Genomic DNA, 15,298 nt, shown 5'->3' on the forward strand with positions numbered 1-15,298 from the left:
ATTATATTTTTTATTTTTAATATATCCTAAAAAGATACGGGACAACCATTTAACTTAACTAGTCAAATTCTTTGAGGTTGTGTTGGAAATTTTAAATTATAAAAAGGATTCTTATGAAATATACACTGCCCTGGTGCTTTTTTTTTTTTTTTTTTTTTGGGGGGGGGGGGTGGGAGATTGTAATGTAATTAATTAATTAGGTTCTCTGAAGAGAAGGTTTGCTCATCTTTTAATTTCTCGGCTATGGAATGGATGCCTTTACAGATTTCATCTCTGGAAACAATTTAGTTGGTTTGTCTATATATATGGTTGGAGGCAAGTTCAGTTGGTGTAATAGGAGAGCAATGAGCAGACTGGATGTGGCTGAAGAGTTTATAAATGTTATGCCTTAATTTCCTTTACCAGAAAATGCTCCCTGTATCTCTCTCACCACAACCCTGTTTGCGTGTCTCAAGATTGGAGAGCTGCATTAACGCCTCTTTCATCGCATTAATCCCTAAATTTGGAGGTCCCTCGATCATCTTGATCCAACTACAGGCCACTAAGTTTGGTGGGAAGCATCTAAAAGATTTTGGCCGAAGTTATTAATTTCTAATAGGTTTAAGCGAGTGATGGATAAGTCAAAACCAATTCACTTTCATTAAAGGGTGATAAATCCTTGACGTTCACTGGTAACCAATGAAATAGTGGATATTTTGAAGAAGATTAATGAAGATGGCGGATTAATTCTTAAAATGGACTTTGAGAAAGCTTTTGACGGGTTATCTAGATACGATGTTGAGCAAAATGGTTTTGGAAATTTATTGAGGAAATGGATAATGCATTGTGTCTCTAATGTCTCCCTATCTATTTTAGTGAATGGTTCCCCTACTAGGCATGTACTTTTACATGAAAAAGGATCTTTGACAAGGTTGTTCAATTTCACCCCTTCTTTTTAATAGTATAGCTGAAGGTTTTAGTTCTTTTTGCCACAAAGCAGCTCTAGCCGACCTTTTTGAAGGTGTTTCTGCTTGGGAATAATGGTATGGAAACCACTCATCTTCAATTTTTTTCACATGCTTTCATTCTTGGATGATTTGGACATCATGTTGTGCTCGATGGAATGTTGAATGATCAATGGGTATGCTAAAGCAACACCAAAAGTTTCTTTCTTCTTTGGTAGAATATTGCAAAATCATGATTGAAAAATCATTTTCCGCAAAAACAAACGCACCTAAATTTTATTGCAAAAAGATATCTCTGTAATGAATTAGGGTTGCAGCAGGGCAAGTAACCCTGCAAGAAGAAGAGGAGAAACATTAACCCCTAAACCTTGTAACTGCCTTAAAAGAAAGTAAACGGCGCATCAAATATTCTTGCTTTGTGTAGGGAACAAAGAACCATTTGCTCCATGCATGCGCCCTTTCCTAAAACCAATTTATTGGTCTCAAAAACCCTCTACTTCTCACTACACTAACCTCATAAAACACTCTTTATCCTTAAAGTCCATTAAATTTGCCCAAACAATCCATCCTCAGTTGATCAAATTCGGATTCAATGGCATAACTTTTCTGGGAAATCTTTTTGTCGATCTTTACTTCAAAGTTGGCTCTTTTAACGATGCTTCCAAAGTGTTTGATGATATAAATGACAAAAACATTATATCTTGGAACATTTGGTTGAATGGGTTGTTAAAGTCTGGTCATTTTAAGCAAGCATGTTTAGTGTTCGATGGAATGCCTGAGAGAGATGTTGTTAGCTGGAACTCGATGATTTCGGGTTGTGGGTTGATGGGGTTTTGGGGTTATGGATTGGAAGTGTTTAAGGAAATGCAGAATTTTGGTGTTAGACCGAGTAAGTTCACGTTTTCAATTCTGACAACATTTGTCTCGTGTGCTAGTCAGGCAAAGGAAATTCACTGTAAGATGATTACGAGTGGTGTTGGTTTGTCCAATTTGGTGATTGGCAATTCGTTGATTGATATGTATGGGAAGCTTGGCTTGTTAGAGTATGCTTATGGCGTGTTTTTTAGTATGGAAGAGGTGGATGTTGTGTCTTGGAATTCACTGATTTCGGTTTGTTGTAAGTCAGGTTATGCAGACTTAGCATTGAAACAGTTTGATCAGATGAGATTGGCTGGTTATTTGCCAGATGAATTTACAGTTTCCAATGTGATTACTGTTTGTACTAATTTGAGAAATTTGGATAGGGGTAAACAAATCTTTGCTCTGAGTGTCAAGGTGGGATTCATCTCAAATTCCATTGTTTTAAGTGCACTTATTGACCTTTTTTCAAAATGCAACATATTGGAGGATTCAGTTCAGCTTTTTGAAGAAGTGGAATATTGGGACTCTGTACTTTGCAATTCTATGATCTCAAGCTATGCAAGGCATGGCTCACAAGATGATGCTTTGCTACTTTTCCAGCTTGCCATGAGGGAGGATTGCAGGCCTACTGAGTTCATACTTAGTAGTGCTCTAAGCTGTGTAACCATCCTTTCAGTTGAGCAAGGATACCAACTCCATTCTTTGGTGATAAAATCAGGTTTTGAGTCTGAATCAATTGTTGCCAGTTCACTTGTCGATATGTATTCTAAAATTGGATCAATTGACTCAGCAATGCTGATTTTCTCTGAAATACATGTAAAAGATCTAATATCTTGGAACACTTTAATCATGGGTTTGGCTCACAATGGCAGAGTTGTTGAGACGTTGGAACAATTTAAGAAACTACTTAGAGAAGGTCCGGCACCAGATCGAATAACACTTGCTGGAGTTCTACTAGCTTGTAGATATGGTGCTTTTGTAGATGTAGGAATGAGTATATTTTTATCAATGCAGGAAGAATTTGGAGTTATGCCTTGTGATGAGCATTATGCTTGTGTTGTGGACTTGCTCTTTCATGCTGGTAAATTCAAAGAAGCCTTTGATACTTTAGAAGCAATGCCTTTTGAGCCTAGTTTTTTAGTTTGGGAATCACTAGTTCTTGCTACTGCAACTTATGCCAACCTAAATTTAACTGAAAGAGTAGCAGAAAAGATGATAGAACTGAAACCACAGTCATCTTTACCTTATTTGGTGTTGAGTCGTGCATATGAGATGAGGGGTAGATGGGAGGGTATGATTCGAGTCCGGAAGGCAATGAAGCAGAGGTTGAAGAAAATTATTGGATGCAGCTGGATTGGAATAAAAAACCATATATTTATGTTTGAGGCAGATCGGTTACAGCATGAGGGAGGAAAAGATCTATATTTAATATTGGAACTATTAACTTGGGACTTGGAAGAAAAAGGCGGTATTCATGTACATCATAAGATAGAGTGTGCTGAGTGGAGTAAGATTGAAATAGAGCTAGAAAATTGTAAAACTCAGGCTCTGATTTGTTGATAACTCTAGAGTCCTCTTCTCTATATATCCCTTAGCCAGCATACCTAGAATAAAGAGGTTAAAGAAGATCACTATGTATGTTTATGGTTTTGCATATGTTTTTGTTTAACCCAAATGCTAATGAAGGCTGGCTTGAGATACTCCTTGCCAAGTTTGTCTAGGTATATATAAATTAATTTGATTAGTAGATGAAAGTTTTGGTTTTAATTTAAATTATTGATAAAGAGCAATGAATAGCTATTATATAGTGAATAATCATATCATATAATTGTTGAGTTCATAGGTTTGCAAAAAGTAATGACTTTTCTACACTTCTTGAAATGCTTGATGCTAAACTTTAGTTTGACAGGTGTTGTTCATTATCTAGTGCAAATGACAAGAAGAAAATGGATTCTATTATTTTTATGAAAACACTAATTACTAGTTTGCTCAGCAAGTTGCAGTGCGAAGAAGTGATTAGTATAGCATCTGCTGCTGCTCTGAGCAAAGATGATACTGTCTTGGCCCATTTAAAATATGCATATAAAGGTATTCATGGTTATACTCTCCAATTTGTAAAGAATAGGCCCATGGGATATCATGATATTGTCTAATACTGTGTATAATGTGTTGGCACTCCAGTACCAGTAACCTGGAGTTCTATGTGGTTTCTGCAGTTAAAAAATTTGGCAATTAATGCTCAGAAAATAAGGCCTGTGGTGGTAAAGGTACGCAGATGCCAGTTCATTAAAGGTCAAGCAAGACAACTTCTTCTCTATTTCATCTTGTATTAAATAAGATAACTAAATTCTGAATACATGGGCAAATCTTGACCCTGAGTGTTTTTGTTCTGTGCATGTGCTTGATAGTACTTTGTTCTCACATTAGCGGGAGATGGCGGTAGCAGTGAGGTTTGTAGAGAGATAAAAATAAAAAAGAAATTCATCTCTTAATTGTTTTCAGTTCTCCAGGAGATAAACCTTGTTTCTCAGTTTCTCATATTAACTACCTTTTCAGGATGATTTTGCTGGTTTGAACTTTGCTGCAGTTATGGAAGCCCCTCTCATTTTTGTTTGTTGCAAAAATGGATGTGATGTAAAAACACATATATCAGAAGACTTTTGAAGTATAATTTCATAAAAGGGTGAGACAGGCCTATTTTTCTATCTTCTGAACTCATTTGAGGTTTAGGCTGGATAATATTAGTTACTTTTGGCAGGTGATGATATTGGTGTTAAGGGCCAAGCTCATGGAATCCAAAGCATCTGGGTGGATGGAACTGATGGACTTTTTGTTTTTAGAGCATTTGATGTAGGTTAGAGAAAAGACGGAAGTTAGCCTGGACCTGTCTTAATTGAGGTGAGATCACATTTGGCATCTCCTTTTAAAAGCCAAAACTTAAATTGTGCCATGATATCATTCTTCAGCTTTTAGATGTTGTGTAATGCCAAAACAATTTTTTTTAAAGGGTAAGATAACGAATTTGTTGGAAAGACCAATGGCATCCAACGAATTAACTTTAAAAACCAAAAACCATATAAGAACTAAGAAGTGACACTGTTCCTAACTTTTCTTGACATCATTGTTCCATGTAATAATAATATTAATAGCTGTGTCTAAACTTGGGACCTCTTGTCCGTAAGAGTACCCTTTATCACTTAGAAATTCAGATTCCACTTTGGAATTCTCAGCTTTTGAATCTTAGGAGAAGGAGATGGGCTGGGATGGGGGACGTTCACCTACCTTTGTGTAGCCTAAGGTCCGGTGGATACTCAAAAGAAATTATAACTGGTTGATTTTAATTAATGCATGCTCTTGTGTCACGGGTCGAGATTTAAGCTCTGACCCGTGCGACTCCAGGATCCGAGCATTCACCCTTCTGACATCTCAGATTAGCTTGACTGTCACGGTTCACACCCTTGTGAGGTATTGTCCGTTCTGGCCCTTCTGGCCTCATGGTTTTGTCTTATAAAAGGCGCTTTACAAAGAAGAGATGGTATGAACTCTTTTATACCTCAGTGACCCACCTTTTATATTCGATGTGGGATTCAGGATTCCTTCTTAGGTCCGTGACATTCTCCCCCACCTAACCTCATGACGCTCTCGTCATGGAAGCTGGCCACTTTGCCTACTCCTCTTGGAGCGCTTGGCGTGGATCAAACGGTTTAGGGCTGACTCTGATACCACTTGTCACGGGTCGAGATTTAAGCTCCGACCCACGCGGCTCTAAGACCCTAGTATTCACCCTTTCGACGTCCCAAATCAGCTTGACTGCCACGATTCACACTCTTGTGAGGTATTGTCCGCTCTGACCCCCTTGGCCTCACGATTTTGTTCTACAAAAGACGTCTCACAAGGAAGAGATGGTGTGAACTCTTTCAGCCAACCTTGAACCAGTTCAGAAGAACCGTCAGTGAACCGGTCTGAATCGGTCCGAACTACTGGATCACCTGAACCGCTGACTGAACTACAGAATCGGTCAGACCGGTCCAGACCAGCATTGATTGGATCGTTGACCTGTCCGGTTCAGGTTAAAAAAAAAAAAATTTTTGAATTTTCTATTTTTTTATATTATTATATTTTTTATTTTAAGTATATTTTTATATTTATGCATGATAAATTTTTAAATTTGTTAGAATAAATGTTTAATTGTTTTAATAATAATAAAATTGAAAACGAATAATAATTAAAAATATATTAAAAATGTTCAAAAAAAAATATTTCTTATTATTATTATTTTCTCTACCTAGATGTTGGAGGGAATAAAAAATATTTTTTTAAAAAAATAATTTTCTCTAGATGTTGGGGAATTATTATGAATAAATTTTCATAAAAAAAAAACACATAAGAAATTTTTAATTAGTTTTCAAAAATTATAAAAAATTGAATATGCTTCGAAAGTTTACCTAGATGATGAGAATTTTTAGAAATGTTCACGTTTTAGTTAAACCTTAAACACTAATTTTTAATTTTCAAAATCTTAAGTTTTTAAAACCCCTTAAAATCTAAAATGCCTTAAATCCGAAACCCTTTAAATCCAAACCCCTAAAATTCAAAATCTCCTAAAATCCAAAATTTAAAAATCCAAAATCCTAAAATCCGAAACCCCTTAAAATCCAAAATCCTAAAATCCGAAATCCCTTAAAATCCAAAATCTTAAAATTTGAAACCCCTAAAAATTCAAAATCCCTTAAATTCAAACTGCTTAAAATCCAAAATTCTAAAATCCGAAACCCTTAAAAATTCAAACTTTAAAACTCTCTAAACCTTAAAACCAAACCTTCAAAATCTCTACTCAAGCCCTTACTCAAAACCTCCTAACAATCCTAATGACACGTGTGAAAATTTTATTTGAAGCAATTTGTTCACGAATACCGCCTAGATGATGGGGTATTTAGAAAATTTTACTTCGTAAAGTCTTTTCACACGATTTCTTAATTCGCTTTAATAATAAGATCAATAAATAAAAAGTATAATAAAAAATTAAAATCTTAAATATAAACAGTCGCACTTAAGCTTTGTCTAGATATTGGAGAGTCGAGGTGGTCTCATTATACTTAAGAATTCAACTTTTAAATTGCATTTCATGTTACATGACATTCATTAGCATACATACTTTAGCATGTTATCATCAATAATTGTCTACATTATTCTATTTAATTTACTGTTCGATGATAAAATATTTTATAATAAAAAAAATAATACTTTTTAAAAAAATATTTTTTTGATATTATAAAATAAAATAAAAATAATATTCCGAAAGAAATAATTCTTGGTACTCTGCTTAAATTTTGGGGAGTCACTAACAATTATTTTCTACAAAGATTGTTATTTCATTTTAAGGATTATTGTGTTAAATCTTAAGCGAAAAGAGTTATTTTAAATTCTATCTAGATATTAGAGAATTTTAAGATAATTCTTTAACTTAAAGATTTTTTCAATATTTTTAAATAAAAATTTTTAGTAAAATTTTATTTTTTCAAATGAAGGGAATTAGTGTTAAATTTTAAATTAAAATTATTTTTATCCAATATCGAAAATAGCGTAATTAAATGGTACCAATTTATGGGCGTTACGGGGGTGTTAATCTTTTCGCACACGTAACCGATTTCGGGATCTAACCTGATTTTTCGTAGATCGAAATTTATCTTTTTGATAAACTTTAAATCTGTTTTTATAGTTTTATTAAAAAAAATAAATTTTTAGATGATCAATCACATCTTAATAAAGATTTGTGACGATTCTTTTTATTTTTTTCGATTTTAAAAACTCATTCACCTCTTGCGATCTCAAAATCATTACGAGAAATAACATTTGTTATAATGCTTTATTATTAAAGTGAATGAGGGAATTGTTGTATATATTTTAATAACAAAAACGTTTTGACTATAATATATATTTATTAATAAGTAACTCCTAATATAATAAAATTTCTTTAGTGTGTACTAGCCGTTAGGAAATATTTGTTATAAAATCAATTATGATTTTTTTTAATCATTTACAAATTTTAAAACTTATAAATAGGTTCTAAAAATCAAATAACAAATAATCTATTCTATTCACTATTTCTATAAACAACACATATTTTCTATTTCTTGGGTAGAGAAGGCATTTATTTTTTTGAGCCTTATTACTCTACTTTTAGTGCAGAATTATAAAGTGTATTATGAATGTATCGCTGACTGTTGTATCTTGGAGGCAACATGCTTTTAGAGTCTACTGCACCAGCTTATACAATCCCGCAGAGGCATGAATCATCTTAAAGAAAGCAAGATATCTATGTCTCAATCCAATTCTTCAAGCTATTAGTGAAATTAATCTATTTTCCTTTCATTCTTTATTTTTTGTTACTAACATTTTTTCTGTTAATTTTAGTTTCCAGCAGCAATAATATATGCATGATATAAATTGAAAAAAAATGTCTCGATTCCAACGTTGAAAAGATTAAAGCCTATCAAACTAATAATAAACCATGAGTTAAATTTGAATATACTGTTCCTTGAGAAAGAATGAAATTCTTCTTATTTGTCAAAGTTTATAGGGTAAGATTTAGTAAAATTCTTTATTAAAAATAATTCAATAAAAATATAAATCAATAGATTAATGAAGGGTAATGAGAAGATTAATAATATGTAAAAAGAATTATTAAAAATGTCTATAATTTAAATTGATTTGATCAATATTTATTTAATAATGAAAATTGAGCTCTAAGTACAAAAAAGCTCTTACATAAAAATTAAATAATTAGTCTAAGTCTCTATTGTTTTATTATAATTAATTGAGTTTTCAAACATTTATTTTCATTAAAATAAACCCTTAAACATTTATTTTCATCCAGTTTAACTCTTAAACATTCATTTTCACCCAATTATAGATGTTGGTGATTAATTAATTTTTGCCTAATAAATTCAATTGGTGAAAATAAATATTTGAAAACTTAATTGATTTTAATAAAACAATAAGGGCATGAATGATTATTTAATTTTAGTTTAGGGGCTTCTTCTATTTATGCCAAATTCTGAAAAAAATTTTAATAAAAACACTTATCTAAAAAATATATTAAAATAAAAAAATTTATTCAAAATTTGAACCTCTAATATATGTAATAAGAATTTTCAATTTATAGATAAATTTGAATTTTCGTTAAACATTTTACTAAGAAAGTACTTTCATGAACTTATCTAAAAAACTTTATTTAAATCTTTCCCAACTCTATTGGGTATTGAATATGCTATTTCACCCTTGACCCTTGCCCATTTTCCTTCATAAGCAGTCCTAGCATTTTCTTTTTTAAGCTTTTGCCACATAGACCATAAAATCTTAATCTATATCTCTAACCCTACTTTCTCAATTATATACAAAGGTAGGTCCAATGGAGAATCTAATATGATATTTAATGTACTCTCAACTTTTAAAATAAAAAAAATGGAGAACTAACCTATTTTTAATAAGAATTTAAGTCAATAATCATATGACTTAATAATATTTTTATAAGATATTTCAAGGATTAAAATTTAAAATTTTCAGGAGTCGAATTTGAAAAAAAAGGAAAGAAGAAATATACAACTATCTTTTTTTTTTTAACTTGAGTTTAATGCGATTTCATGCATAAAAAATGAAACTTTTGTTAAAGTTTTAATACAGTAAAAATGGTAAGGAAACAGTAATGTAACATGTGTTTCAATTGATAGATCAACAAATACCATTCTATGACTACTTTCCTGTATGCCCTTAGAGCATGGAAATCGAATTTGATTCTTTCTAATAAAGCATTTAAGAGTCTTAGGTTATGGTTGGAGTATAAGATGAAAAATAAAATAAAATAAAATATGATATTAATTATTTTATATTATATTTTATTTATATTTAAAAAAAATTATAAGGATGATTAATTATCTTTTTAATATAAGATGATTCAATTTTTTTAAAGTAGAAAGGATTATTTTTAATTTATAAAATTAAATTTATATATCCTATTATATCTTTAAAAATTACATTAATATTATATAAATTTTAAAAAAAGATAATTTTAACTAATAAATATATTATCATATTCTAATAGTTTGCACACATCAAATACAAGATAAAATAATATTATTTAATTTAATTCTATATATGATATCATCTTATCATATTCTATCATAATTTTATATATCAAACATATCCTTAAGATATAAAAAAGAGAATAATTACGTGAAGTTAAGATTTGTGATTTTTCTTTGATAAGACAATTCAAAATGAAAGAGCTTTTCCTTTTTTTTTAATAGATTTATAATTTATGTATTCATATGATATTTATTTTACATTAAATATATGTAAAAAATTGTTATATTATATTTTGTATGATATAAAAATATAAAATATATATTTTTGTCAAATTTATATACGTTGATTTTTGTTTGAAATTTTAAATTTTATTACTTTTATATATTTTTCATATTAATATCATATTATTATTCATACTCAAAATTATTAATTTCATTTTAAAAAACTTAAAAAATCTAACTCCTTTTTTAATTTTTAATTTTTAATTTATTCTTAAATCTCTTATTCTAATACTGTACATATATTTTTTTCGAATCTATAATTTTTAAACATTATTTTTAACATCACGCCAAGTGATGCAAAATTAATCTGACTCAAAAGTTCTTGAAAGATTGTACATGATAATATTGAATGGACAAGTTTCCAACCGGTCTGTTTGATATGACAATTTATTCTAGATGCGTTAATTGTTGTACCACGATGGAATCTGAGTTTGTAATAATAAGAAAGGTTAAGGTTAAGGCATTGGTGTTGACTGTTCGGCTTTTCCAGAAAGGTCCTGATTGCCGACCTAAGCCTGTTTGCAGTAAAATTAACAGTTAAAAAATAATGTATCTTCTTCTTTTATTGGGATAAAAAAATTCGGATGAAAAAAACATGTTTTTTGAGTGGTTAAAATATTTAAAAAGATATGTATAAAATAATAAAATAATAAATATTTTTAATATATAAGATTATGAAAGAATAGGATAAAATGATATTATGAATAAAATTAAATTAAATATTTTTTTTTTGTTTTTTATATATATAAGGTTAAGATAAGATAATTTTATTTATTGATTAAAATTATTTTTTAAAATTTATATAATTTAAATTATTAATATAATTTTTAAAAATATAACAAAACATATAAATTAAATCTTACAAATTAAAAATAATTTTTTACACTTTAAAAGGATTAAAAAATTATAATTTTTTCGTTTAACATTGAGATTGAATAAAAATAGTTTTTAACGACAAAAAAAAATACTTCAAACAATAATTTTAAATTAAGTTTAAATATTATTTTTTATAAAAAATAAAGAAATAGTTTCTTCTTTTTTTTAACTGATAAATTATTTGTTTCTTTTTCCTTTTTGAAACCTTTCTCTCTCTTTTCTATTACTATAAATAGCCAGGCAAAATCCAAGCCATTTGTTCATGTACCCTCTATACAAATCAGAATCAAACTCAAACTCATCCATTCTATCAATTCACTTTTTATTTTAAAAAAAAAATCACCAAAAAATTCAGTCTTTTCCATTTGTTTCTCTTATTTGCATAAACAACCCAACAACAATAAGATCAACCACTGAAGAAACCGTAGGAAAAACAATGGTGGTGCTGTCAAAACCAGCAATTGAACAGTTTTCTCATATCAGAAACATCAAGCCAACAACATTGTTCCCTCAAATCCCTCTTGTAGACCTCTCAAAACCTGAATCCAAACACCAGATAATCAAAGCCTGTGAAGAATTCGGATTCTTCAAGGTGATTAACCATGATGTTCCAATGGAATTCATTTCCAGGTTGGAATCGGAAGCCACCAAGTTCTTCTCTTTACCACTTTGTGAGAAGAAGAAAACAGGACAACCTGAGCCTTATGGCTATGGTAATAAAAGGATTGGACCAAACGGTGATTTTGGTTGGGTTGAATATCTTCTCCTGACAAACAATCAAGATCCCAATCTCCTAAGATTCCTTTCAGGTGAAAACTTGGAAACCTTCAGGTATGTTATCAAATTTGGGAAATTTTCTGCTCATTTTCTAGTCACTTGTAGCATTTCTTTTGTTGGGTTGTTTCTGTTTTTACAACTTTTTGTACTGTTATTTCAGGTTTGCTTTGAATAATTATATGTCAGCAATGAAGAAAATGGCATGTGAGATACTTGAAATGATAGCCGATGGGCTAAAGATTCAACCAAGGAATGTGTTGAGTAAGCTGCTGATGGATGAACAGAGTGACTCTGTTTTCAGGCTTAACTATTACCCTCCATGCCCTGATGTTCAACCTTTGAATGGTAGCAATGTGATCGGATTTGGAGAACACACTGACCCACAAGTCATTTCAGTGCTGAGATCAAACAACACTTCTGGCCTTCAAATCTCTCTTAGAGATGGGAGTTGGATTTCAGTGCCACCTGACCAAACCTCATTTTTCATCAATGTTGGTGACTCCTTACAGGTACCAAAAAAAAAAAAAAGATACATGTTTTCCTCGTTAAACATAGTAGAGAAGTCCCTATTTCATTCATCTAAACACAAGAAAAACAAGTAAAAATAATCCAAAATTTTCATTAGTCAATTTCCCTGTTCCTATGAACAAAATATGATTCTTTTTTATCGTCAACAAGTACACTAGCATTAAAATGACATTTGGTTTAGTTTTTGTTGATTTTTTAATAGAAACTGTAGCAAGAAAAAATCGATATATTTTGAATTTTTTTTGAATTGTTGATCAGTTAATATCTGTCATAGCTCACATAGAGTCCCCACTAATAGGTTTTCTTGAGTACAAACAGCTTAGCTGTATAAGCTTTCAAACTTCCATTACTTTATCCCTAGTCCAAAAAAAATGTTAATAATAAAGGAAAACAACATTTTAGTTAGAATTGATCTTTTACAAATTTCAGTTCACTTCTTCTTGAGCATTCTCTAATGGAGTTTTTGGTTTTTTTTTTCTTTTTTTTTTTTTTTGTGTGTGGCGGGTTGATGATTTTCAGGTTATGACCAATGGAAAGTTTAAAAGTGTGAAGCATAGGGTTTTGGCCAACAGTGTGAAATGTAGGCTTTCAATGATTTATTTTGGTGGACCACCTTTGAGTGAGAAAATAGCTCCATTGCCATCTCTGGTGAGAGGGGAGCAAAGCTTGTACAAAGAATTTACATGGTTTGAGTACAAAAAATCTGCTTATGATTCAAGCCTAGCAGATAACAGGCTCATACACTTTGAAAGAATAGCTGCCTCATAATGCTTAATTGAGTCACATCTTTTAGGCCAACGATCATGCTGTTTTTTCTCTTTTTTTTTTTTTTTTCAGTAGTTTTATACTACACTTTTGAACAAAAAAGATTAGAAAGCTTGTATCAACTTTTCCTATAGTTGGAAAAATAGCTGTGTACTCTTTTCTCTTTTCCATTTGATTTTCTTTCTTTATTTCTCTTTAATGTAACCATCCTTCTTGCTAATATAGTACAATTATCATCATCATCGTAACCAACCGCCGTCATAAATAAAATAAACAAAAAAAAAATTTGACAATTCAATAAAACAAATGAGGAATTATTATATCATGGTTTTGCAGTTAACATCTTATAATCGTCAAGTTAACCAAGTCAACATTCATCGATCACCAGATGGCGCACAGCTCAATAGGTCCAATGCTTTACTAACATTTAGATAGGTCAATTGATCATGTCATCCCAAGCCAAGTATCAACTCATTACGCCAACATCAATGCATTTTATAAAAAAAATAAAAAATAAGTTCAGAACACATTTAATTCTAAATTTTCTGCATACTTTTACTTACTCTATTTACTTTAATCTATTTTTCACTTTTTTCTTTTATCTTTGTTGATTTGAGCGTTGAAATAAATTTTGATATTCTACCTCTTATATCTCCTAATTCTTTCGTTCTCTTGTTGGTCACTTCTTCACCTTCAAATCAACTAGTAAACTAATTTCTAGCATTAGGGACGAGAAAAAAATTGAAAATTTTGAAAATTGATTCAAAATCATAATATTTAATTCAGTTTAAATTGATTTTTTATTCAATTCGAATTAAGTTTAGATATTAAATAAATATATTAAGTTCGGATCATATTTCAAATTGAGAAGTAAAAAACCAAAAAAAAAAATCAAACCGAACCAAATTATATATATTTTTTAATTTTTATATATTTTTTAAATTTTTATAAAATAAAAATAATAATTTTATATCAAAATCTACTTAAAATATATTAAAATTTTATTTTAAAATAATATATAAAAATTAAAAAACTTAAAATTAAAAACTTGTAAACTGAATTGGATCGAACTAATAAAATTAAATTCAATTCAATTCAATTTAAATGAATGTTCGATTCAAATTTAGATTAAATTTTAAATTTTTATAATATTATTTAATATATAAAAAAAATTAAACTAAATTCAATCTAAACCGAACCGTTATCACATTTATCTAGCACAGCTTGTAATCACCTTTTCCAAAACACCATCAATTAAATAAGCAGGGCATCCTTCGATAGTCAAACTATACAATATATTTGATGGTTTTCCGCTACAAAAACCATTACCAAAGATTTTTGCTCCAAGTTTCAATTATAATTGGCTTCAAATAATCTTACTTGAAACTAATTTTTTATATATATAAATAAGAGATTGGAGTTTAAGAATAAAGAAAATAATGAAGGTATTAAAATTCAAATTCAAACATATTAGATACTATTTTTAAGGGTAAATATACGAATAAATTAAAATAAAACGTTAAATTCTACTTAGAATTAATATTTTAATTCACCATCAATTTCACTTAAATAATAAAAAAATTCTTCTGAAATAAGTTGTTGGATTTTTTATATAAATCACCTATATTTTATTTTTATACAAGACAATGTGATTAAAGCATTCAAAATTTACTTATAAATTATTTCTCAAATTTCAAAATATAATGATCTTACTAACCAAATTAAGTATTTTTTAAAAAATATTTATAAAATAAAAAATATATATTACAATACTTTATAAATATTTTTTTAAAATATTCAAATATCACTCTTAATGATTTCTTTTGATAAATAATTTGTAAATCAAATATAAATTATTATTAAAATTTACAATATACCCCAAATCTGAAATAGAATAACATCCCTTTACCTAAATTTTTTTATAAAAAAATAAATAGTCACAACAAATGGATTGCATTAGAAGAAATGATTATAATAATATCCGGTGGGTTCTTTTCTTGTTTGGGACGATAGCCTTGTAAACAACAGAGATGCACGAAACTGAGACTTCATCCTTAGGCCCAACTGACAACCGCGTACGAAGAGTGCAATTTGCGTAGATTATGACACCTTCGACACTAACAAAGTTGTCTTGGCCTTTCCAAGATCTTTAAATTTCTTGGCCAAAAAATATATATATAA

General features: G+C 29.7%; 2 protein-coding genes across 7 annotated transcripts; both read left to right on the top strand.

The window, feature by feature from the left end:
- Window positions 1–217: 217 nt before the first annotated feature.
- LOC111298881 (pentatricopeptide repeat-containing protein At1g43980, mitochondrial) lies at window positions 218–8,253 on the top strand. Of its 6 annotated transcripts, none has more exons than XR_016329563.1 (6): window positions 218–1,022; window positions 3,799–3,893; window positions 4,022–4,072; window positions 4,214–4,255; window positions 4,362–4,488; window positions 4,564–4,888. XR_016329563.1 is itself a non-coding variant. In XM_089746915.1 (6 exons), exon 1 carries the CDS (start codon window positions 1,395–1,397, stop codon window positions 3,363–3,365), a length of 1,971 nt encoding a protein of 656 aa, XP_089603041.1. In that variant the 5' UTR covers window positions 1,031–1,394; the 3' UTR covers window positions 3,366–3,893; window positions 3,987–4,072; window positions 4,214–4,255; window positions 4,362–4,488; window positions 4,564–4,703; window positions 7,995–8,253. The 6 variants fall into 6 exon arrangements, 4 of the variants coding, with proteins under 4 accessions (XP_089603041.1, XP_089603040.1, XP_089603043.1 ...); XR_016329562.1 differs by having other exon boundaries at window positions 221–1,022; window positions 3,987–4,072; XM_089746915.1 differs by lacking the exon at window positions 218–1,022 and adding an exon at window positions 7,995–8,253 and having other exon boundaries at window positions 1,031–3,893; window positions 3,987–4,072; window positions 4,564–4,703.
- A 3,079-nt stretch (window positions 8,254–11,332) lies between these two features.
- Window positions 11,333–13,608, top strand: LOC111300217 (gibberellin 2-beta-dioxygenase 1-like). Its single transcript, XM_022895857.2, has 3 exons — window positions 11,333–11,878; window positions 11,985–12,333; window positions 12,872–13,608. Exons 1-3 carry the CDS (start codon window positions 11,484–11,486, stop codon window positions 13,118–13,120), a joined length of 993 nt encoding a protein of 330 aa, XP_022751592.1. The 5' UTR covers window positions 11,333–11,483; the 3' UTR covers window positions 13,121–13,608.
- Window positions 13,609–15,298: the final 1,690 nt, after the last annotated feature.

This window comes from Durio zibethinus, chromosome 18 (genome assembly GCF_047325235.1).
Source record: "Durio zibethinus cultivar Kanyao isolate XHJ-2024 chromosome 18, ASM4732523v1, whole genome shotgun sequence".
Taxonomy (NCBI): Eukaryota; Viridiplantae; Streptophyta; class Magnoliopsida; order Malvales; family Malvaceae; genus Durio; species Durio zibethinus.

Bases quoted from the DNA above. Each gene is read 5' to 3' on its own strand.
- LOC111298881 (XM_089746915.1), top strand. From the start codon at position 1,395: ATGCGCCCTTTCCTAAAACCAATTTATTGGTCTCAAAAACCCTCTACT.
- LOC111300217 (XM_022895857.2), top strand. From the start codon at position 11,484: ATGGTGGTGCTGTCAAAACCAGCAATTGAACAGTTTTCTCATATCAGA. The intron at 11,879-11,984 runs GTATGTTATCAA...CTGTTATTTCAG, and splicing joins GAAAACTTGGAAACCTTCAG to GTTTGCTTTGAATAATTATA. The intron at 12,334-12,871 runs GTACCAAAAAAA...GATGATTTTCAG, and splicing joins ATGTTGGTGACTCCTTACAG to GTTATGACCAATGGAAAGTT.